Below are 22,732 nucleotides of genomic sequence, written 5' to 3' on the forward strand. Positions count from 1 at the left end.
AATATCGTCGCAATAAAGAATGGGTGCTGCCGAGAGAAAGACCGCAAGTTCTTTGAGCAATGATTGAATCCAAATCAACTCTGCAGTGGCATTGGCTAAGGCCTTGTATTCAGACTCCGTACTGGAACGAGACACAATAGGTTGTTTCTTGGCTGTCCAACTTTCATCATGATTTCAAGCTGATTAATTCTTTTTTGTTTTGTTTTCTGTAATTAAGAACCATCTAAGCTTCCTTCATTATCTAAACAGTCATCTTGGAAAGAACCAGCTGTCGGGCACAATTCTGCCTCAACTTTTCAGCTCAAATATGAATGCCATACATGTGTAAGCTCGATTAAACTGTCCATTTTCAAGAACTTGTAATTATAGCTTAAGTTGCTGACAAAACCAGAGTAAATGTCTTCAGTATGGAAATTGAGGAATGGGACTTTTTGTTTCAGTATCTAAATAGTTATACGAACACTGTCAGTTATATACATTAATTTTCTGCCTGCTTTTTTTTTTTTTTTTTTTTGGGCAGGCTTTTTGATAACAGACGCTTGGATAGAAATTCACCTAGTGAGTCTGTGCCTTCAAGCATCAGTAATCTTGCAAATCTTCATGAGCTGTAAGCAGACAAGATAAACATACCAATTAAGGCTTTAAACTTGTAGCTGAGAAGTTTTTTCACTTATTAAGATAGGCGTATTGTTATTAAGAAGTTTTTGATTACTTGCATTTATCTGAAACATTTTGCAGACTTGAGCTGAAAATTAGTAGTCATGATGTTTGCTCATTGCATTGTGATACTTGTTCAATCTTATCATGATGCATTCTCTCTCACACGAACACATTATTGTGGTACATACAGGATCAAATATAAAGGTAAGCGGTGGCATTATAATAGGAGCAGCAGTTGGTGGTTCTATCCTCCTGTTATTACTAGTCATTGCAGGAGTATATGCTTTCCACCAAAAGAAAAGAGCAAAAAGAACTACTGAACAGAATAATCCCTTTGGTAAGATAGGCATAATTTTAGAATTAGCACCTTGTAGTTAATCATGTGGATTTTCTACAGACTTATTTGTGCTATAATGTCGCACAAATGCAGCAAATTGGGATATGAATATGGGAAGTGGTAGTGTTCCCCAATTGGAAGGAGCCAGGCGGTTCTCTTTTGAAGAGCTTAAGAAATACACCAAAAAATTTTCGGAAGCGAATGGTATTGGATCTGGAGGTTATGGGGAGGTTGATTTTCATTGTCTCTCATCAGAATCAAATCATTATTTACATACTACTTGATTCCTTAGAAAAGGAAAAAACAAAAAAATTAAAAATTTGTTTTTCAAAGAACTTTTTCTAGTTAAAACAAACTTACAACCTTCTCACAATATTCTTGGCTATTTTTAGGACACTTGGCATTTGTATGTGATGACATGAGTGACGGAACCTAACGGAGCTACTAAGTTGGTTTTTTCCCATAAGTCGAGTATCATTTGTGATAGGATTTGAACCACAGGTGAGAAAAAATTAAAATATGCAAACCTAAGTACTAAAAAGGTAATTAAACTTATATATTAATGAAAACCCAGTACATGAGTAAGGAAGGAAATCACATTTAATCAAAGAAGTCTGTGATCTTATATGGTATCAGAGCCAATCACAACTAATGTCTCTTACTTCTGATCCTTCTAGCATAATGTGTGCCTTATCAACCACCACCTCCACCTCCACGCCCACTATTACCCTCTCCAACCTACAGAATTTTGTTAAGCTCACAAAGGATAATTATCCTATTTGCAAGACCACCATTCTTCTCTACCTCATTGGCAATAATGGAGTTCAATTCATTGATGGTTTTACAACCCTACCTTCAAAAACCATGTCAAGTGCTACCTCAACCTCTAAGGCACCATTTACGATCACAAATCTTGCATGTAGCCTCTAGTATCAACAAGACCAAATGGGACTAAGGTATCCTACGTATCACTCATCAACAATGAAAATTCCAGAATAGAGACTAGTCATGCTAACCGAATTTAATGCCTTGTTGCAGAATAAGACTTTGACTCTAGTACTGTCATCTGCTGCCAATAATATAGTGGGATGAAGTGAGTGTTTAAATTAAAAAGGAAAGCGGATGGTTCAATTGAACGACATAAGGTGAGTCTTGTTGCAAAAGGATTTCATCAACAAGCTGGGATTGATTTTAGGGAGACTTTCAGTCCAATTGTGAAGCATAAAAACCATCTGTATAGTGCTCTCCTGTTGGTCTATGTGCCAAATATATATTCAAAATGTCTTTGTCAATGGAGTGCTATCTGAAGAAGTTTTTATAAGCTAACCACCAGGATTTGTTCATTTGGGCTTTCCATCACATTTTTACAAACTTGATAAAACCCTCTGTGGTTTAAAACAGACACCTTGTGCTTGGTTCTCAAGACTAAGTGGTAAGCTCTTGACCTTTGGATTTGCTGCATCAAAGGCTGATCCTTCACTGTTTATATATAAAATTGTATCTCTCACAATGCTCATACTCATCTATCTCGACGACATCATCATCACGGCTTCAGTCCCATCAGCCATTGATGATCTCCTTCACCAACTACAAATGATGTTGTTATCAAGGACCTAGGCTCACTCAATTGTTTCTTAGGCATCGAAGTTTTACAGCTTATATCCGGACTATTGCTCTCTCAACGCCGTTATATTTTGGATCTTCTCAAACGCACGAACATGTTAGAGGCCAAACCAATTTCATCACCTATGTCCTCATCTCATACCCTCACGACATTTGAGGGAGATCCAATTGAGGATCCATCTCTTTTTAGGAGTACTGTTGGCTCCTTACAGTATTTATCACTTACATGACTTGATTTGGCATTTTCAATTAATCGTGTATGTTAGTTTATGCATCGTCCTACAAAACTTCATTGGCATGCCGTGAAACGTATACTAAGGTATCTCAAACATACAGTGTCACATGGGTTACTAATCATTGATAGTTCTTCTCTTCGGTTAGAATCTTTTTCAGATGCAAATTGGGCTAGCTACCTTGATGATCGCAAACCTACAGGTGCATATTGTATTTTCTTGGGATCAAATTTAATCCATTGGCACTCTCACAAACAACCTATAGTGTCACGTTCAAGTACGAAGGCTGATCATAATGCCTTGCTAACATGTTGGCAGAACTCTCATAGATACAATATTATCTATTACACGATCTTGGGGTGGTCTTTCAATCTCCACCAAAATTATGGTGTGACAACATTGGTGCAACTTATCTCTCTACTAATCCGATATATAACGCAAGAACAAATAATGTGAGAATATATTTTCTCTTTGTACGTGATAAGGTTGCAAATAAATCTCTTAAAGTTTGTTTTATTCCTAGTTCTAATCAATTAGAGAATGTGCTAACCAAGCCTATTGTCTCCACAAGATTTCAACTACTACGTTCCAAGTTAAACGTGCGTTACTCCTTGTTGAACTTGCAGGAGGATGTTGAAGCTACCAATGAAGATAAACAACAATCCAAGTCCAACTCAAACTCAAGAGGCATGAATATAAACATAACCACCCATAACCAAGTCAAAAGAAACCATCCATTACCATGTAAAAAGCAAATGCTAGAACCTCCAAGACATCACCAATTACTGTTCATAGAACTAGAAAACCATATATTTGTAACTTCCAAGCAGCCTCATGTTGTCCCCCCTCTGTATCCTAACATATCAGGTGTTTTACTAGGAAATTCTTATTTCGCAAAATGTGATACGTTTTGATCTAACAAATCCTGTAAAGCACACAAAATAAAATTCCTCAAACTATCCACATTAGCCTTATACAACTCTGTATAGCTTCTTAACAGTAGAAGGCAAACCGAGTTTACAAGATCAAACCATGTCAAAGACTTACCAAAAAACAAAGCCAACTTGAAAAGCCTCAAACAGAAATGAAGCTTTGAACAATTCTAAAAGGGGCATGTATTGGTTTGTCACATAAAACTCTGTTTTACTTACCAAAGAAAATCAAGAAAAAATCACAGAATCAAGGAAGTGAGATGCAGTGCAATGCTGCATGTCCAAAAACATCTGCAATCGTAATCATTCTGGATATCATATCCACTCAATCAACTTTGCAATTTCATCTGGGTTTTCATAAACAGAAAGTGAAGGAACAAAAATGAGTCAGAGAGCAGGCAAGCCTCCCTGCATAGATATATATAAAAAGAAAAGAACTTCCAATCTTCTACTACAGCATGGTCCTTCAATCCTTCAACTTTATTTTCTCCTACGTGAGAAATCACAGAACCTCCAAATCGAACCCCACTAGTTGTCAATCTGCTACAGAGCAATAATCTCTCATCCCTCCAGCATTGAGCAATCTGCCAAAAAGGCTCTTCACGTGTCTTTGTTTGTAGTGAATAGATTAAGCATTTTGACTCTCTCATTACAGTTGGTCCTAATACCAACTACTCACAGGCTCATTATATGAATAATGCTTCGGATGCTCTTCATGGAGTACCACCTAACACTATTGACGCTTTTGTTGAAGCTTCTTCCCACTTCCCAAATTTAGCTCCCATTGATTCTATAATTTTCCTTGTTCTTGCAATTCTCTACACTCATTCACTATCTCTCATAGCTCAACCAACAAATCCAGTCTCCCACATCACCTTAATGGGTGTTGTTTATTGTGATATCCGCTCCAGCAACACTTTATCTAGACACAGCTACTTCTTGCCAGCCTGCGAGGTAATTATCCCTTAAGACAGAAAACTAATCTATAGTTTCATTCACTTGTCCCAAATTTTGTAAGCAACCAAACATAGTTTTCATCTGCGGAACTGCAACTTTCTTAGCAACCAAATAAAGAGCTAGCAGGAACAACAAAATGCATCCAACGAGAAAAAGAAGGAAAGAGAACCAAAAAAAAAAAAAAAAAAACATTACATTGCTAAAGGCCCATTATCTTTTTGTTCAGCTAAATAAGCTGAAACCATTATTACATAATTCATTAAAAGAATAAAAATGAAATCTCCATTTTTGATCTCAATTTCATGATATTTACTGTGCTCCCAATAATGAAATGGTGAATCTGTTTGTTGAACAAGTTGTATGCTTGACAGACGAAGGATCTGCTTCAAGTGAATCTGTAAAGAACCCTGGCTACCTTGGCTTAGGCAGCAAACTCTCACTGCTCAACATTTGAACCACAGACGACATGTTTGGTCTATCCATTGGTTTTTTTTGCATACATAACAGACCCACATGAATGTGTCGTAATACATTAGATAGAGGGCACAAGTCACCTGCCAATTCATCGATCAGCTCCATTGGCCTCTCTTCAATCCATAGTTTCCATGCCTAAAAGAAATGGAAGCCAAATTTTTGTGGGTCAGACTGCATGCCTTCAAACTGGCCCATGACTATTAAAAGAACATCAAAATAATATGGGCATCATAAGACCCTATGTAGTGTCCGGAACTGCATTCTTAATAAGAAGTTTCCCAAAAAAAAAAAAGTAAATTACTAGGAATTGTCACTCTTTAAACTTACATGTCCAAGAAGATTAAGGTGGTGGTCTGGTGACAAAATCCCCTGTTCTTCTTTCCACTCACTATCTCTAATACTAGAACTCCAAAGCTAAATACATCCTATTTTATCGAGTACTGCCCATGCACCACATACTCAGGAGACATATATCCACTGCCAAATATCATTGCAAACAAAAAGAAGTTAAAAGCAGCTAAACTTAACCTATAAAAGAAGTTGAAGCAACTTACTATGTTCCAATAATCGTATTGGTTTCATAATCAATTTGATCTCCCCCAAATGATTTAGCTAGGCCAAAGTCCGAAATTTTTGGATTCATTTTGTTATCTAGAAGGATATTGCTAGCTTTAAGATCTCTATGAATAATTCTCAGCCTAGAGTCTTCATGAAGATAGAGAAGCCCTTTAGCAACACCACGAATAATGTTGATGCACTTACTCCAATCTAGTAGTTTCCTCTTTGCTTGATCTGCCCAATTTTACAATCATGTTAGTACATACCTAGTTAAATTCTCAGCAAACAATTTCATTAACAAAATAGGATAAGACTAAACATGAATGCTTTGAATCTAGTCAAGGTCAAGGTTCAAACCAAAAATAAAGGAGTCCAAGCTTTTGTTGGGCATGTATTCATAGATTAACATGTTTTCATTTTCTTGAATGCAACAACAAAGAAGCTTCACAAGATTACGGTGTTGAAGTTTGGCAATCAAAATAACTTCATTTTTGAACTCATTCAGGCCTTGCCCAGAATTCTTTGAAAGCCTCTTCACAACTATATCTCTCCCTTCTGGCAATGTACCCTGAAACTCAAATAGTCGGTATATTTTGAAAAATAATAAAATACAACTCAACTAGTTATGTTAACATTTACCTTGTACACAGGTCCAAAGCCACCTTCTCCTAGTTTCTTGTTGTTTGAAAAATTATCTGTTGCATTAGCTATGGTTGCTAGATCAAATATTAGTAGCTCTGTATCTTCCTTCCTGCCATCATTGTCACAATCCTTCCTCTGATGTGTTTTTGCCATTCCTGAAATAACAAGAGATGCATGAGCATGCAAAAATCTTGAATAGTTCTTTTATGAAGCAAATTACTTACCCCCCAATTTGTTCTCTGTGAAAGACCTAGTTATTTAAATTTCTTAGATATAAATCTACCCGAATCAATTATTAACATAGTTAAATGTTGAGAAATCTACCTTGGTTTCTTAGTTTCTTCTTCCATATGTATGAGACCAGTGCAACTATTGTCATTCCCACGACTAACAATGCTGAGGCGATAGTAATTGCTACTTGTTTCTTCTCACTGGAGCGCCTCTTTTTCTCAAGATGTTCTGCAAGATCAAAACAGAGTCAGGTGACACTGAGAATAACTCCTCTTGCCCATACTCTAGACGGGAAAATGGGTGCAGATGAGATGCGTGGGCGTGAAAAAATCAGCAAAATCCAAAGAGAAAAATAAAAGTGAAATGGTACCCAGTTCAGTAGTGGCCATCCTTATATAGAGGTCTTGCCCACCCACATCGAATTTTGTTATGTCAACAAGGCTACCAAACCAAAGCAAGCAGCCGCTTCCTCCTCCCCTGACATCTAAACTAGCATATGCTGTGCAGGAGCAGTTTTTCAAACACATCCTTTCGCATTCCCTAAGGGTCATGCTCTTGTTGTACCAAGAAGAAGATGTGTCGAGCAATTTCACCCCCGTGTGCTTCAGGAATCCATCTCCGTCATTGCATTCCAAAGGAGTCCTTCGAACACACCCATTTGACCAATCTACTGAATCCCAATATTTTGGAGACTTGGGTAAGAATCCTTCCAAGCAAGCACATACAGGAGAGATATTGACATTGCAAGTAGCATAAGCACCGCATAAGCCATAATTTTGGCACTGATCTGCCTGGCATGTAAAGAAAGGCTCCCAACTGTGTGTCCGATCCATCCATATGAATCGTTGCGCAACCCCTGATGGGTTTAGCACATATCTTGAGAAAACAGAAGTGTTTAGGAGTTTGTACTCGTAATAGACCTCCTTCTCATTCAACACGAATCCATACTCATATACTAGATTCGGTCTTAACCCTTGACCCGTAAAACGAAGGCCATTCCATGACCCCGCTCTAGCCTTTATTTTATCTCCCTCCATATTAACCCACTGTGGATAACCACGAGGATCTATGCGTATAGAATACTCACCTGCAGAAGGATCTTCCGGGCTCTTCGAAGATGATAAAAACCTATCTAGACCAGTTACTAAGTTCCATCCAAGCTTCATTTCCAGCCGGAGTGTATCACAAGGATAATTAAAACTCTGCCACAAAAACTTCTCTATATCATCATCATTTCTTTCTTTCACAACAAGATTCCCGTTGTCCAAGAGCTGGTCAACTGGATTTTTTGCGGTTCTTGATGTATTAGATGACCAAACAATACCGTTGGTGCTATTAAGAATCACAAGAACTCCATCATCGGTTACATTTAAAACTCCCGAGTGATCGTTAAGCGGAGCGTCTCTGTTGGCTACCCATGCAACTGTCTCTGAAGATATTGTGTACCATATTCCCAGATATCGAGTATTGGAATGACCTGGGCTGAAGAATCCCAATTGAAATGATCCGCCAGCTGAAACTAGAGTGCCACCGTCTCTGAGAGATTGAGTTGGAGTAACAGTGTCTTGTGCATGGGAGGTTCTTAAGAGGGAGGAGAACAAGAAAGAGTAGAAAAAAAGATGGGTACAGGCTTTCATTGATTTTCTAATGGTTTAGAGTATATGCATAGAAATCAAGATTTAAGCAGCCTTCTTCTAGGTTTTCTAACATATGTTCAGTATTCTAACTGTTTATCTGTTCATATTCGGAGTCAACGTACCCTTCTTCTCGGTTTTTTCTGTTTCCACTTTTGTGTAATTTCCACGAGTCTGGATCTTTTTTCAATCCATCTTTCCTATATGAAGCCGACCAAAAGTCACTCATCGGGCCTAGACTGAATTGGACTTACTGTTCGATGATTCATTGGAAGCTGCAGCATTAAGTCTTAATATTTTTGTTTTCTGTTTTTTCTTTCCTTATCCCAAACCAATTTTTTTTTTTTTTTTTAATATATCTCTTCATGAAATGGGGCAAAATGCTTGATCAGTACAATGTCAAAGATATAATTTGAAATCTCTACAACCCTAATAATATTTTTGTCACACACAATAGGTGACTCTAGATGCTGCCCCGTCATTAATTTTTAGGTTTTTTCGTCTCTGCTACAAGTGCATTTTCAAACGCAATTTCCTTTACTTCTTCTACCAAAGTGACAATTCTTTTATATGCCTGAAAACTTCTCCTCATCGGTCAATCATGTACTTATACGCACGGTTTAACCTAAAACACAAGCAACTAACCAATGGAGTAGCGCTTGTCATGCTGGGTCAAGTGTAGGAAAGTAAATCTATCTTCGAAAGATTTTGAGTTGAGAACCTTGACAGATGTAGTGAGAGACACAATAGAGATAGTAAAAAATCGGTGTTGACTATGGTGAGGGATGTAATTTGTGGGATAGGACCTCAAAAGAGACGGATAATGCTTCCCATGAAGCAAAGTAGTGCCTCAAAAGAAGCGGATAGAAAGACCTCCAAAGAGGCGAAAAGGAGAGGAGAGAAAGGAAGAATGGAGTAGAAGGGAGGGGGGTATGGCATCTCATTTCTCACTCCTCTTTTAGACTGCTAGAGAAAACAAACCCTAACAGAAGTCTTGCATAAGTTTGTCCCCAAAACAAAAATATTAATAAGAATAATTCAAACACAAAACTTTTTTAAGAATTAAAAAATAAATTTTTACTTTTATATAATAAAAAAAACTCTCTAAATCTTTAGTCCTTTTTTTTATAAAATAAAATAAATAAATAAATTTAGTTCATCCAATTACAACGATAGCTCCACAATGTATAAAAAGTGGTCCAAAACTTCATAAAGATAAATGTTAGGAGTTAATAAGTTTATTATATTTGACCCATACTTTCTTATTAATTCAATAAATCAACCATTAAAATTTGATAATGGCAATAACAAGTTTCCTAAAAATGGCAGTAACTAGCTGTTCCCAACTTCAGTCTGTCAATTCACCCCATCAGCAAAAATAATAAAATGACCAATCCCACCAAAATGCCATATTGAAGGTGACATGTTATTTATTATTGCCATGTGAATTCCATTTCACCTTCAACCGCCACGTCAGCAAGGCAAAAAAAAAAAAAACTTACCGTCAATACTTATTAATCACCCTCATCTGCCAGTTACCCACAACTCGACCTGATGCACCGTACCAAGTATGGTGAATTGCAATTTGCAAAACCAAACAATACAATATTAACAACTATTCCCAAAACAAAAAATTAAATCAAGGAATTGACGCAAGATAAAAGAAAATTCAACATTTAAGTATTTCATAATGAAAACTATGAAAACTAAGAGAAAAATAAACGAAACCTTTTTTTAAAACTGTAAAATATTTTTCAAGTTTGAGATTCTCTTCTCAAATCGCTAGAGTCCGCTAGACCATCGTTAGAAGCTGTCAAACCACAGCCAGAGGTTGCAAGAAGTTGCTGGTCGTTTTTCGCACTGTCTCTTTTTCTGTACAAGTCAAAAGAAAAATATTTTCAAAGAAACAGTTTTTCTAAAACGGTTAAATTTACATAAAACATGTAGACCAAGAAGTCAACCAAACGTGATTTGGTGAATTACGAATTAGTGGAATTCTTTCCTTACAAAGCATGCATTTGAATTCTGTCCATTCACACAAGGCAACACCATTCAACAATGGCAATAGTCGCTAGCAATGGAAAAGGTAAAGACCACATCAACTTATAAAGAAATCGTGGAGACCAGACCAATAGTCTACTGCTACTCAAAGGAAAAGATTGCATATAATTGATTCTTGTATAAATGACAATTTATGCTCTCCTTGTAAATCAACGTATATATATGCTGCGTATATATATAATCCCTAGAGATATCAATGTATTGTATCGAGTGAAAGCCTTCTTGTTTAACAAAATTTAGGAGAAACTGACCTTAATTATAAAGTACTCATCCATGGATGGGTTAAGAGGATGTTGATTGTTGGGAGAAGAGGCATATCAGTGAGTATCACTTGGTTACACGTTGAATGGCAGAATTCACCTTTTGAAATCATCCATGGATGGCTTAACACTTCGATCAATATTCTTAGAAACATGTATTCCTTCAATCTTCATAAGGATAATGCGTTCCTTGTTTAGTTCAAATGTGCTCCAGAACAAGGTTTCACCAATGGAAGCAAGAATGAAGATCTAGAGCCACCATTATTTGGAAATTTAGGAGAAACTGACACCTTGCATGTACATATATTAGTAATTAACCAAAAGGGATCAGTTTTTATTTTATTTTTTTATTGCTGAAATAGGAAAGTAATATCTGCACAACTATAGTTGATTTCGTTGTTTATAAAGTCATCCAGGTGGAGGGATGAGTCTTTTCAACATAAAGAACTCCTTCAGCCATTTATAAGTATGAATGCGTGTCATCCCTTATTCCTCTGAGCATTTGTGATTGATACAGAGCAAGATATTCAGGGCATTTCAGAAGAGGGGCAAGAAATAGCTTTTAAGAGGCTTTCATCAAAATCAAGGACTCCAAGAGTTCAAGAATGAAGTTTTTAGCATTGCCAAACTTCAGCATAGAAACCTTGTGAAGCTTTTAGGATGTTGCATTCAAGAAGAAAAAAGGATCCTGACATATGAGACATGGTTCAGCCCTAAGGGATGGAGAGGGGGAGATTCAAAACAACAACATCCGCTTATGAGACATGGTTCTTAGTCACTTATCAAGCAATCTCTTGGGGTTTCAGTATATTCTCTTTTCTCCATAAACTTCTTACAAAATGATCTAATTTCTTGCAGGCATGGACACCATATAAAGAGGACAGAGCATTGGGATGGGTAAAGTGGCTACTGAGTTTTTAATTGAATACTAGGAAGACATGTAGAAGACACGACATCAGTCGGTAACAGAAAGCCAAGAGGTTTCTGGAGAGCATGTTTTGGCGTAAACTTCCAATTTCGAGTCAAAAATTAGATATAAATTTATAGTATGCATTGTAAAAGGAATTGATTCTAAAATTATTCAAAAAAGAACACACTCTGAAACACATGATACTAGTCCTATGTGTAAAGACTAATTCACTAAATGAATAAATAGCATGAATATAGTAGGGTCGGCCTTGCACTAAGCCAAAGCTCTTTATCTTTCCGACCCTTCTGTCCTAAAGAGTAGTAGCTTCCAGACCTTTTTTGTTTAGCTAAATATGCTGAAATCAAGATTACATAAATTCCTATAAATAAAAACTCAGCTTTTGCTCTCAAGTGACATACTTTATCGTGCTTCAAACACTGTATTGGTGATTGTGTTGGCTGAACAAGTTTCATGCTTGCTAGATGAAGAATCTGCTTCTGGTGAATCTGAAAGGAAACCTGGTTGTTTCGGCTTAGGCAATAAATTTTCACTACTCAACATTTGAACAACAGACGACATGTTTGGTCTATCTTCTGGTCTTCGCTGTACACATAACAAACCCACATGAATGTGTCGTAATACACTTGATAGAGCGCACAAGTTATCTACCAATTCATCGATAAGTTCCATTGGTTTGTCTTCAATCCATAGTTTCCATGCCTGAAAGAAATGAAAACAAAATTTTTGTTAGTTGGACTCCCTTCAAATAGGCTCTTGACTATTAAAAAAGCATGAGAATAATAGGGGCATCATGTGATCCTCTGTACTGTTAATAACTGCATTGTTAATACTTACATGTCCAATAAGATTATGGTGGTGGTCTGGGTGATGAAATCCTCTATTCTTCTTTCCACTCAATATCTCTAATACTAAAACTCCAAAGCTAAACACATCAGATTTTACCGAGTACCGTCCATGCACCATATACTCTGGAGACATATAACCACTGCAAAATACCATTGCAAAGAAAAACTAAGTTAAAAAACAACTAAACTTAACCTATTAAATGAGTTTAAGCATACTTACTATGTTCCAATAATTCTATTGGTCTTAGAGTCAACTTGATCTCCCCCAAATGATTTCGCTAAGCCAAAGTCCGAAATTTTTGGATTCATGTTGTTATCTAAAAGGATATTACTAGCTTTTAGATCTCTGTGGATAATTCTCAGTCTAGAGTCTTCATGAAGATAGAGAAGCCCTTTAGCAATACCACGGATAATGTTGATACGTTTATGCCAATCTAGTACTTTACTATTTGCTTGATCTGTCCAATTTCATATTCATGTTAGCACATACTTGGCTACATTCTTAGCAAACAATTTCATTAATAAAAGAGGATAAGACTAAACATGGAAGCTTTGAATCATGTCAAGGTCAAGGTTCTAACCGAAAATAAAGGAGTCCAAGCTTTTGTTGGGCATGTATTCATAGATTAACATATTTTCATTTTCTTGAATGCAACAACCAAGAAGCTTCACAAGATTACGATGTTGAAGTTTGGCAATCAAAATAACTTCATTTTTGAACTCGTTCAGCCCTTGTCTAGAATTCTTTGAAAGCCTCTTCACAGCTATATCTCCGATCACTGGTAGTATACCCTGAAAGTTGGAGTTGATATAATTTTGAAAATAAAAAATATAGTTTTCGTAGCTATATTGTTATTTACCTTGTACACAGGTCCAAATCCACCTTCTCCGAGCTTGTTGTTATTTGAAAAATTATCTGTTGCATTAGCGATGACTACCAAATCAAATATCGGTAACTCCATATCTTCCTTCCCACCTTCATTGTCATAATCCTTCCTCCGACTTCTTTTTGTTGTTCCTACAAGAGATGCATGGGCATGAAAAAATCTTGGATAGTTCTTTTATCCAAAGAAAAATACTTACCCCCCAATCTGTTCTCCACCATCATGAATCAAATTATTATCATAGTCAAATTTTAAGAAATCTCTACCTTGGTTTCTGAGTTTCTTTTTCCATATATATGAGACCAGCGCAACTATTGTCATTCCCACGACTAATAATGTTGAGCCGACTATAATTGCCACTAGTTTCTTCTTGCTAGAGCGCCTCTTTTTCTCAAGATAATCTGAAACACCAAAACAGAGTAAGGTGACTTTGAGAATAACTCATCTTGCACATAGTCTAGACAGGGAAATGGGTGCAGATGAGGTGGATGAAGCAGTTGATCTCAGCACCACCACTTCCAAGTTTCAATGGCATTACAATTTGTCTAGGTTGTCGTTGTACGATCAGCTTATTAAGCGAGCTTTTAGAGGTATCATACAGTGTCTATCAATGTTGTTTATACCCATCTAAATTATCACTTGTCCCAAAAAATTGAAGTTAGAAAAAAATAATAAATATAATCATTAGTTCGTGGAATATTCAATTGAAATGAGAGGTAAATTAAGGAAAGACGATTCGAAGTCAAGACCTTAGCTGATAAGAACGTGAATTTAACCATTTTATGATTTTTTTTTTTTTTTTTTTGACATGTCCTTACAAGAGGGGGAATAGAGAACTATTTTATGATTTTTCTAACATTCAAAACTCTCTCAATAAATAAGGCCCAACACATAGAATATTTATTGAAATGTGATAAATTCTAGAATTATGGTTTCAATTCATGAACTCTGCTTTTATACCACCTTAAATTAGTACTTATCCAAAAATTTGAACTTTTTTGAAAAAAAAAATAAATCTCATTATTTAATTAATATTATAACGTCTCCTTTAGCCTCATAAAATAAACAATCATATAATAAGCTACTTTTGCCAGTTAAAAACCAACGGATATGGTTTCCATATGTCCTATGTATAATAAAAATTAAAAAGTAAAAGTAAAATCTCAGCAAAATCCATGAGAAAAATAAAAGAGAAATGGTACCGGCGAGTTCAGTAGCGGCCATCCTTATATAGAGGTCTTGCCCAGGCTCACCTAATTCTCTTATGTCAACAAGGCTATCAAACCAAAGCAGGCAGCCGCTTCCTCCTCCCCTGACATCTAAATTTGCATATGCTGTGCAGGAGCAGTTCTTCAAACACATTCCTTCGCATTCCTTGAGGCTCATGCTCTTGTTATACCAGCTAGAAGATGTGTTCGGCAATTTCAACCCCGTACGCTTCAGGAATCCATCTCCGTCATTGCATTCCAAAGGAGTCCTTCGAACACACCCATCTGACCAATCCACTGAATCCCAATCTTTTGGAGACTTGGGAAAGAATCCTTCCAAGCATGCACATATAGGAGACTTATTGATATCGCAGGTAGCATATGCGCCACATAAGTTATAACTTTCGCACCGATCTGCCGGGAATGTAAAGAAAAGATCCCAACTCTGTGTCCGATCCATCCATCCGAATCGCTGCACAACGCCTGATGGGTTTAACACAACTCTATGGAAAACAGAAGTGTTAAGGATTTTGTACTCGCAATAGGCCTCCTGATCATTAAACACAAATTCATACTTCAATAGTGGATCCGATCTTAACCGACGACTTGAAGGATTAATGCCATTCCATGATCCTGCTCTAGCCTTTATTTTAGATCCCTCCTTAACAACAAGTTGTGGATATCCTTGAAGATCTATCCGTACTGAAAACGCACCTTGAGCAGGATCATCCGTGCTCTTCCAAGATGATAAAAACCTCTCTAGACCAGTTACAAAGTTCCATCCAAGCTTCATTTCTGGTAAGAGCGTGTCACAAGGATAATCAAAACTCTGCCACAAAAACTTCTCTGGGTCATCATCGTTTCTATCTTTGACAACAAAATTTCCTGTGTCCAAGAGCTGTGCAACTGAATTTTCTGCAGTTTTTGATGTATTCGATGACCAAACAGTACCGTTGGTGCTATTAAGAAGCACAAGAACTCCATCATCAGCGAGCTTTAAAACTCCCGAGTGATCGCTAAGCGGAGCGTCTCTGTTGGCTACCCATACAACTTTCTCCGAAGATATTGTGTGCCAAATTCCCACATATCGGCTTTTGGAATTACCTGGGCTGAAGAATCCCAATTGAAATGATCGGCCAGCTGAAACTAAAGTAGTGCCACCGTCTCTGATTGACTGAGTTGGAGTAATAGAGTCTTGTGTAATGGAGATTCTAAACAGAGAGAAGAAGACAGAGTAGACGAAAAGATGGGTAATGGCTGCCATTGAGTTTCTAATGGTTTATCTTCTTTTATTCGGAGAAAGTAATATATGCATGAAAGTCAAGGTTAGGCAGATCTAGAGCGCATTATTTCTTCGGACCCAACCCTCCAATCTATATTGCTTTTCAACAAAGTAGAATTCAGGAGAGTCAAAAAAACACAATAAGACTATTCCTATAAATTTGAAAAAACAAATATTAAAAAAATATTTTTATTATTACGGAAGACATTGATAATTTTTAATTATTTGGACAAAACATTGTCTAAATTTAAAATTTGAGAAAGTATTATCAATCAATTAAATTACCTGACTTTGACGTCTTTCCCTTTTGACTCCTTTTACAGAACCTACCCTCCAATCTATATCGCTCGGTTGTTCGCTTGGAAGCAGCACAAAATAGGCTTCAATGAATTTTTTTCAGCCGCCACTCTTGCACCCCACCCAATTTTCAATCTTGTAAACCGCATGACAAAAAAAAAATTACGGGAAACAGTGGTGTGAACTCAAGGAGCTTTACGGAGGAGGAAGAAGAGGAATCAGAGCCTGGGTGAGACGTTTTCTGATACTGGAAAAGGGGAGGGGCTGAACCGATCGATAATGGAGGGGAATCTGTTTTGAAAGGTGAAAAAAGAGATACTTATTATGAGAACAGAGTTTTATAAACATCTGGAAAAAAGCAGTATGAAAAGAGGTGGAAGAGATTGGTGGGGTCCAAACAAATTGTTTAGGACCAATAAAATGGAAGGAAATTGATGAGATGTTGAAACTTTAGAAGCATTCCAAGCTTGAAAATGTTGAAGCTTGAATAGTATGTCAGAGATGATGGGAGCTAAGGTTCCAATATGAGAGAAGAGGGAGAGCTGGTTGATAGCCAAAATAAGTCGCCTACAAGCAACAGAGCAGAAAAGCCAAAAGAGAGGTCAAAATTGATCTTCAAGGAGCCTGGAGGAGGGGGATGCCAAATGAAGAGACCAAAAGGAGAGGACTTCCAGGCTGTAAGGTGAGTACGGATCACAATAGCAATAGTCTTCAAAGTCATCCATGGATGGGTAACATGGGCTAACACTTCAATATTCTTAGAAGCATGTATTCCTTCAATATTCTTAAGGATAATGCATTCCTTGTTTAGTTCAAATGTGCTCCAGAACAAGGTTTTACCAATGGAAGCAAGAATGAAGATCTAGAGCCACCATTATTTGGAAATCTAGGAGAAACTGACTACTTGCATGTACATATATTAATAATTAACCAAAAGGGCTCAGCTTTTTTTGTTTGTTTTTTTTGGCGGAAATAGGAAAGTAATGTCTGCACAACTATAGTTTATTTTGTTGTACGTTTATAAAGTCATCCAGGTGGAGGGACGAGTCTTTTCCACAAAAAGAACTCCTTCGGCCATTTATAAGTATGAGCGCATGACATCCCTTATTCCTGAGTATTTGTGATTGATACAGAGCATGATATTCAGGGCATTTTAGAAGAGGGGCAAGAAATAGCTGTTAAGAGGCTTCCATCAAAATCATGACAATTGACAAGGACTCGACGAGTTCAAGAATGAAGTTTTTAGCATTGCCAAACTTCAGCATAGAAAGCTTGTGAAACTTTAGGACGTTGAGAAAGGATTCTGATATATGAATACATGCGGAAGAAGAGCTTGGATTCCTTTCCTTCTATGAATATCTAAATAATTCATGGCTCCACCCTGTATTAACTTGGTTGTAAAACATGCCTATCCAAGGCAAAACAAATAATTAGATTGGCCTAAGTGCTTCGACATTATCAGTGGGATTGCTTGGGAGCTACTTTATCTTCAACAAAAAGCCAAACTGGGAATAACTATATCTATAGAGATCTTAAAGCTAGCAAATAGCAATGTTTAATTGTACAGTAAGATGAATCCAAAAATTTCGGACTTTGGCGAAGTAAAGCAGAGTGGTTTGAACATAGTAAGAATCTCTATATATTTTGTATTCTTGAACCTTTGTCCATAAATATATTGATTTCATCAAAGATTTCCTACAGGGGTTACATGTCTAAGGACTACACAATTAATGGACTGTTCTCAGTAAAATATGATGTATTTTGCTTCGATGTTTTGGTAACTAGAGACAGTGAGTGGCATCGGAAACAGGGGATTCATTCATTTGTGTCAAGCAATATATTCTCTAATTTTTTTTTTGGCAGCTAGGTTCGACCCTAAGGGATGGAGAGGGGGAGATTCAAAACAACAACTTCCACTTATGAGACATGGTTCTCAGTCACTTCTCAGGCAATCTCTTGGGGTTTCAATATATTCTCTTTTCTCCCTAAACTTCTTACGAAATGATCGAATTTCTTCCAGGCATGGACACCATTTAAAGAGGACAGAGCATTGGGATGGGTAAAGTGGCTACTGAGTTTTTAATTGAATACTAGGAAGACATGTAGAAGACGCGGCATCGGTCGGTTAAAGAAAGCCAAGAGGTTTCTAGAGAGCTTGTTTTGGCGTAAACTTCCAATTTCGGGTCAAAAATTAGATATAAATTTATAGTATGCATTGTAAAAGGAATTGATTCTAAAATTATTCAAAAAAGAACACACTCTGAAACATATGGTACTAGTCCAATGTGCAAAGACTAATTCACTATAAGAATAAATAGCATGAATATAGTAGGGTCGGCCTTGCACTAAGCCAAAGCTCTTTATCTTTTTGACCCTTCTGTCCTAAAGAGTAGCAGCTTTCAGACCTTTTTTGTTTAGCTAAATATCCTGAAATCAAGATTACATAAATTCCTATAAATAAAAACTCAGCTTTTGCTCTCAATTGACATACTTTATCTTGCTTCAAACACTGTATTGGTGATTGTGTTAGCTGAACAAGTTTCATGCTTGCTAGATGAAGAATCTGCTTCAGGTGAATCTAAAAAGAAACCTGGTTGTTTCGGCTTAGGCAATAAATTCTCACTACTCAACATTTGAACAACAGATGACATGTTTGGTCTATCTTCTGGTCTTCGCTGCACACATAACAAACCCACATGAATGTGTCGTAATACACTTGATAGAGTGCACAAGTTATCTACCAATTCATCAATAAGTTCCATTGGTCTGTCTTCAATCCATAGTTTCCATGCCTGAAAGAAATGAAAACAAAATTTTTGTTAGTCGGACTCCCTTCAAATTTGCTGTTGACTATTAAAAGAGCATCAGAATAATAGGGGCATCATGTGATCTTCTATATTGTCAATAACTGCATTGTTAATACTTACATGTCCAATAAGATTAAGGTGGTGGTCTGGGTGACAAAATCCTTTATTCTTCTTTCCACTCAATATCTCTAATACTAAAACTCCAAAGCTAAACACATCAGATTTTACCGAGTACCGTCCATGCACCATATACTCTGGAGACATATAACCACTGCAAAATACCATTGCAAAGAAAAACTAAGTTAAATAACAACTAAACTTAACCTATTAAATGAGTTTAAGCATACTTACTATGTTCCAATAATTCTATTGGTCTTAGAGTCAACTTGATCTCCCCCAAATGATTTAGCCAAGCCAAAGTCCGAAATTTTTGGATTCATATTGTTATCTAAAAGGATATTACTAGCTTTTAGATCTCTGTGGATAATTCTCAGTCTAGAGTCTTCATGAAGATAGAGCAGCCCTTTAGCAACACCACGGATAATGTTGATACGTTTATGCCAATCTAGTACTTTATTCTTTGCTTGATCTGTCCAATTTCACATTCATGTTAGCACATACCTGGCTACATTCTTAGCAAACAATGTCATTAATAAAAGAGGATAAGTCTGAACATGAATGCTTTGAATCAAGTCAAGGTCAAGGTTCAAACCAAAAATAAAGGAGTCCAAGCTTTTGTTGGGCATGTATTCATAGATTAACATATTTTCATTTTCTTGAATGCAACAACCAAGAAGCTTCACAAGATTACGATGTTGAAGTTTGGCAATCAAAATAACTTCATTTTTGAACTCGTTCAGCCCTTGTCTAGAATTCTTTGAAAGCCTCTTCACAGCTATATCTCTCATGTCTGGTAATGTACCCTGAAAGAAAGAGTTGATATAATTTTGAAAATAAAAAATATAGTTCTCCTAGCTATGTTGTTATTTACCTTGTACACAGGTCCAAATCCTCCTTCTCCGAGCTTGTGGTTATTTGAAAAATTATCTGTTGCATTAGTTATGGCTGCGAGATCAAATATCGGTAACTCTATATCTTCCTTCCCACCTTCATAATCCTTCCTCCGACTTCTTTCTGCCGTTCCTACAATAGATGCATGGGCATGAAAATATCTTGGATAGTTCTTTTATCCAAAGAAAAATACTTACCCCCCCCCCCCCCCCCGCCCCCCCAATTGTTCTCCGCCATCCATCATGAATCAAATTATTACCATAGTCAAATTTTAAGAAATCTACCTTGGTTTTTGAGATTCTTTTTCCATATATATGAGACCAATACAACTATTGTCATTCCCACGATTGATAATGCTAAGCCGGCTATAATTGCTACTCGTTTCTTCTGGCTGGAGCGCCTCTTTTTCACAAGATGATCTGAAAGATCAAAACAGAGTAAGGTGACTTTGAGAATAACTCATCTTGCCCACAGTCTAGACAAGGAAACACCACCACTTCCTAGTTTCCATGGCATTATAATTTGTCTAGCTTGTGGTTGTATGATCAGCTTATTAAGCGAGGCTTTAAAGATATCATCCAGTGTCTATCAATGTTGTTTATCCTTAGTTAAATTACCACTTGTTCCAAAAAAACTAAAGCTAGAGAGCAATGACAAATATAATCATTAGGCCGAACACATGAAATATTCAATTGAAATGAGAGGTAAATTAGGGAGACACGATTCGAAGTCCGGACCTTAACTGATAGGAAATTTTGAATTTAACTATTTTATGATTATTCTAACACTCAAACCACTCTCAACAAATAAGGCCCTACATGCATAATATTTATTGAAGTTTGATAAACTCTAGAATCATGGTTTTAATTCATGAACTTTGTTTTGATGACACCTTAGTTTACTACTTATCCAAAATTTTAAACTTTTAAAAATTATAAATTTAATCATTTAACTAATATTATAGCCAATGGATATAATTTTCCATATGTCCTACTTAAAATGAAAAAAAAAAAAAAAGAAAAAAAAAAAAAGAAACTAAACTCAGCAAAATCCAAATGAGAAAACTAGAGAGAAATGGTACCCTGTTCAGTAGTGGCCATCCTTATATAGAGGTCTTGCCCAGCCTCACCTAATTCTTTTATATCAATTAGGCTACCAAACCAAACCAGGCAGCCGCTTCCTCCTCCCCTGACGTCTAAACTTGCATATGCTGTGCAGGAGCAGTTTTTCAAACACATTCTTTCGCATTGCTGTAGCGTCATGCTCTTGTCATACCAGGAAGAAGATGTGTCTGGCAATTTCAACCCCGTGCGCTTCAGGAATCCATCTCCATCATTGCATTCCAAAGGAGTCCTTCGAACACACCCATCAGACCAATCCACTGAACCCCAATGGTTTGGAGACTTGGGTAAGAATCCTTCCAAGCATGCACATATCGAAGAGTTATTGATATTGCAGGTAGCATATGCGCCACATAAGCCATAATTTACGCACCGATCTGCCGGGAATGTAGAGAAAAGCTCCCAATTCTGTGTCCGATCCATCCATCCGAATCGCTGCCCAACGCCTGATGGGTTTAGCACATATCTTGAGAAAACAGAAGTGTTTAGGAGTTTGAACTCGTAATAGACCTCCTTCTCATTCAACACAAATTCGTACCCAAATACTGGACTCGGTCTTACCCCATGCCCAGTAAAACTAAGGCCATTCCATGAACCCCCTCTAGCCTTTATTTTAGATCCCTCCATAACAACAAACTGTGGATATCCTCGAAGATCTATCCGTAATGAAAACGCACCTTGAGAAGGATTGTCCGAGCTCTTCCAAGATGATAAATACCATTCTAGACCAGTTACTAAGTTCCATCCAAGCTTCATTTCCGCTAGGAGTGTGTCACAAGGATAATCAAAACTCTGCCACATAAACTTCTCCGGTTCATCAACATTCCCATCTTTGACAACAAGATTTCCGGTGTCCAAGAGCTGTGCAACTGAATTTTCTGCAGTTTTTGATGTATTAGATGACCAAACAGTACCGTTGGTGCTATTAAGAAGCACAAGAAGTCCATCATCAGTGACCTTTAAAACTCCCGAGTGATCGCTAAGCGGAGCGTCTCTGTTGGCTACCCATACAACTGTGTCCGAAGATATTGTGTACCAAATTCCCACATATCGGCTTTTGGAATTACCTGGGCTGAAGAATCCCAATTGAAATGATCCGCCAGCTGAAACTAAAGTTGCACCGTCTCTGATTGATTGAGTTGGAGTAATAGTGTCTTGTGTAATGGAGGTTCTGAAGAGGGAGAATAAGAAAGGGTAGACGAAAAGATGGGTGATGGCTGCCATTGATTTTCTAATGGTTTATCTTCTTTTATTCGGAGCAAGTAATATATGCACGAAAGTCAAGAATTAGGCAGAGCGCATTATTTCTTCGGACCCTACCCTCCTATCTATATTGCTTTTCAACAAAGTTGAATTCAGGGGGTAAAAAAAAAAAAAGTCCTAAATTTTTTTAATAAGACTTAATTATTCCTATAAATTTGAAAAAACAAATATTAAAAATATTTTTATTATTACGGAAGACATTGATAATTTTTAATTATTTGGACAAAATATTGTCTAAATTTAAAAAAGTTGACACATGTCACTAGATGAGTGGGCAATGGTATATAGTAAATAAGAGTTACAAAAAATGGGGCCCAGTTGGGGAGAATATTGTTTAAATGACAATACTCTCCTTTGTAAATCAACATATATATATATATAGGTTCCCAAGAGGTAGCTCAATCGGCTGAGACCACGCCTAATGAAGTGGAGGTCACTAGTTCAAATCCCTCTCTCCCCTCTTGTGCGGACATGTCAAAAA

General features: G+C 36.9%; 2 protein-coding genes and 1 pseudogene across 4 annotated transcripts; all 3 read right to left on the bottom strand.

The window, feature by feature from the left end:
• Positions 1 to 5,041: 5,041 nt before the first annotated feature.
• On the bottom strand, positions 5,042 to 8,284 carry LOC132174516 (G-type lectin S-receptor-like serine/threonine-protein kinase At4g27290; annotated as a pseudogene).
• A 3,347-nt stretch (positions 8,285 to 11,631) lies between these two features.
• LOC132173744 (G-type lectin S-receptor-like serine/threonine-protein kinase At4g27290) lies at positions 11,632 to 15,769 on the bottom strand. Its single transcript, XM_059585336.2, has 7 exons — positions 14,465 to 15,769; positions 13,529 to 13,663; positions 13,239 to 13,396; positions 12,960 to 13,170; positions 12,599 to 12,836; positions 12,368 to 12,518; positions 11,632 to 12,232 (listed from the first exon to the last, which is right to left on the bottom strand). The coding sequence occupies exons 1-7, from the start codon at positions 15,732 to 15,734 to the stop codon at positions 11,933 to 11,935; spliced, it is 2,463 nt and encodes an 820-aa protein (XP_059441319.2). The 5' UTR covers positions 15,735 to 15,769; the 3' UTR covers positions 11,632 to 11,932.
• A 2,491-nt stretch (positions 15,770 to 18,260) lies between these two features.
• On the bottom strand, positions 18,261 to 22,212 carry LOC132174513 (G-type lectin S-receptor-like serine/threonine-protein kinase At4g27290). Of its 3 annotated transcripts, XM_088514806.1 has the most exons (7): positions 20,949 to 22,212; positions 20,152 to 20,286; positions 19,848 to 19,999; positions 19,569 to 19,779; positions 19,208 to 19,445; positions 18,977 to 19,127; positions 18,261 to 18,841 (listed from the first exon to the last, which is right to left on the bottom strand). In XM_088514806.1, the coding sequence occupies exons 1-7, from the start codon at positions 22,210 to 22,212 to the stop codon at positions 18,542 to 18,544; spliced, it is 2,451 nt and encodes an 816-aa protein (XP_088370932.1). In that variant the 3' UTR covers positions 18,261 to 18,541. The 3 variants fall into 3 exon arrangements, with proteins under 3 accessions (XP_088370932.1, XP_088370933.1, XP_088370934.1); XM_088514807.1 differs by lacking the exon at positions 20,152 to 20,286; XM_088514808.1 differs by lacking the exon at positions 18,261 to 18,841 and having other exon boundaries at positions 19,018 to 19,110.
• Between the last annotated feature and the right edge of the window lie 520 nt (positions 22,213 to 22,732).

The sequence above is a fragment of the Corylus avellana genome, chromosome 3, assembly GCF_965113065.1.
Source record: "Corylus avellana chromosome 3, dhCorAvel1.hap1.2, whole genome shotgun sequence".
NCBI lineage: Eukaryota > Viridiplantae > Streptophyta > Magnoliopsida > Fagales > Betulaceae > Corylus > Corylus avellana.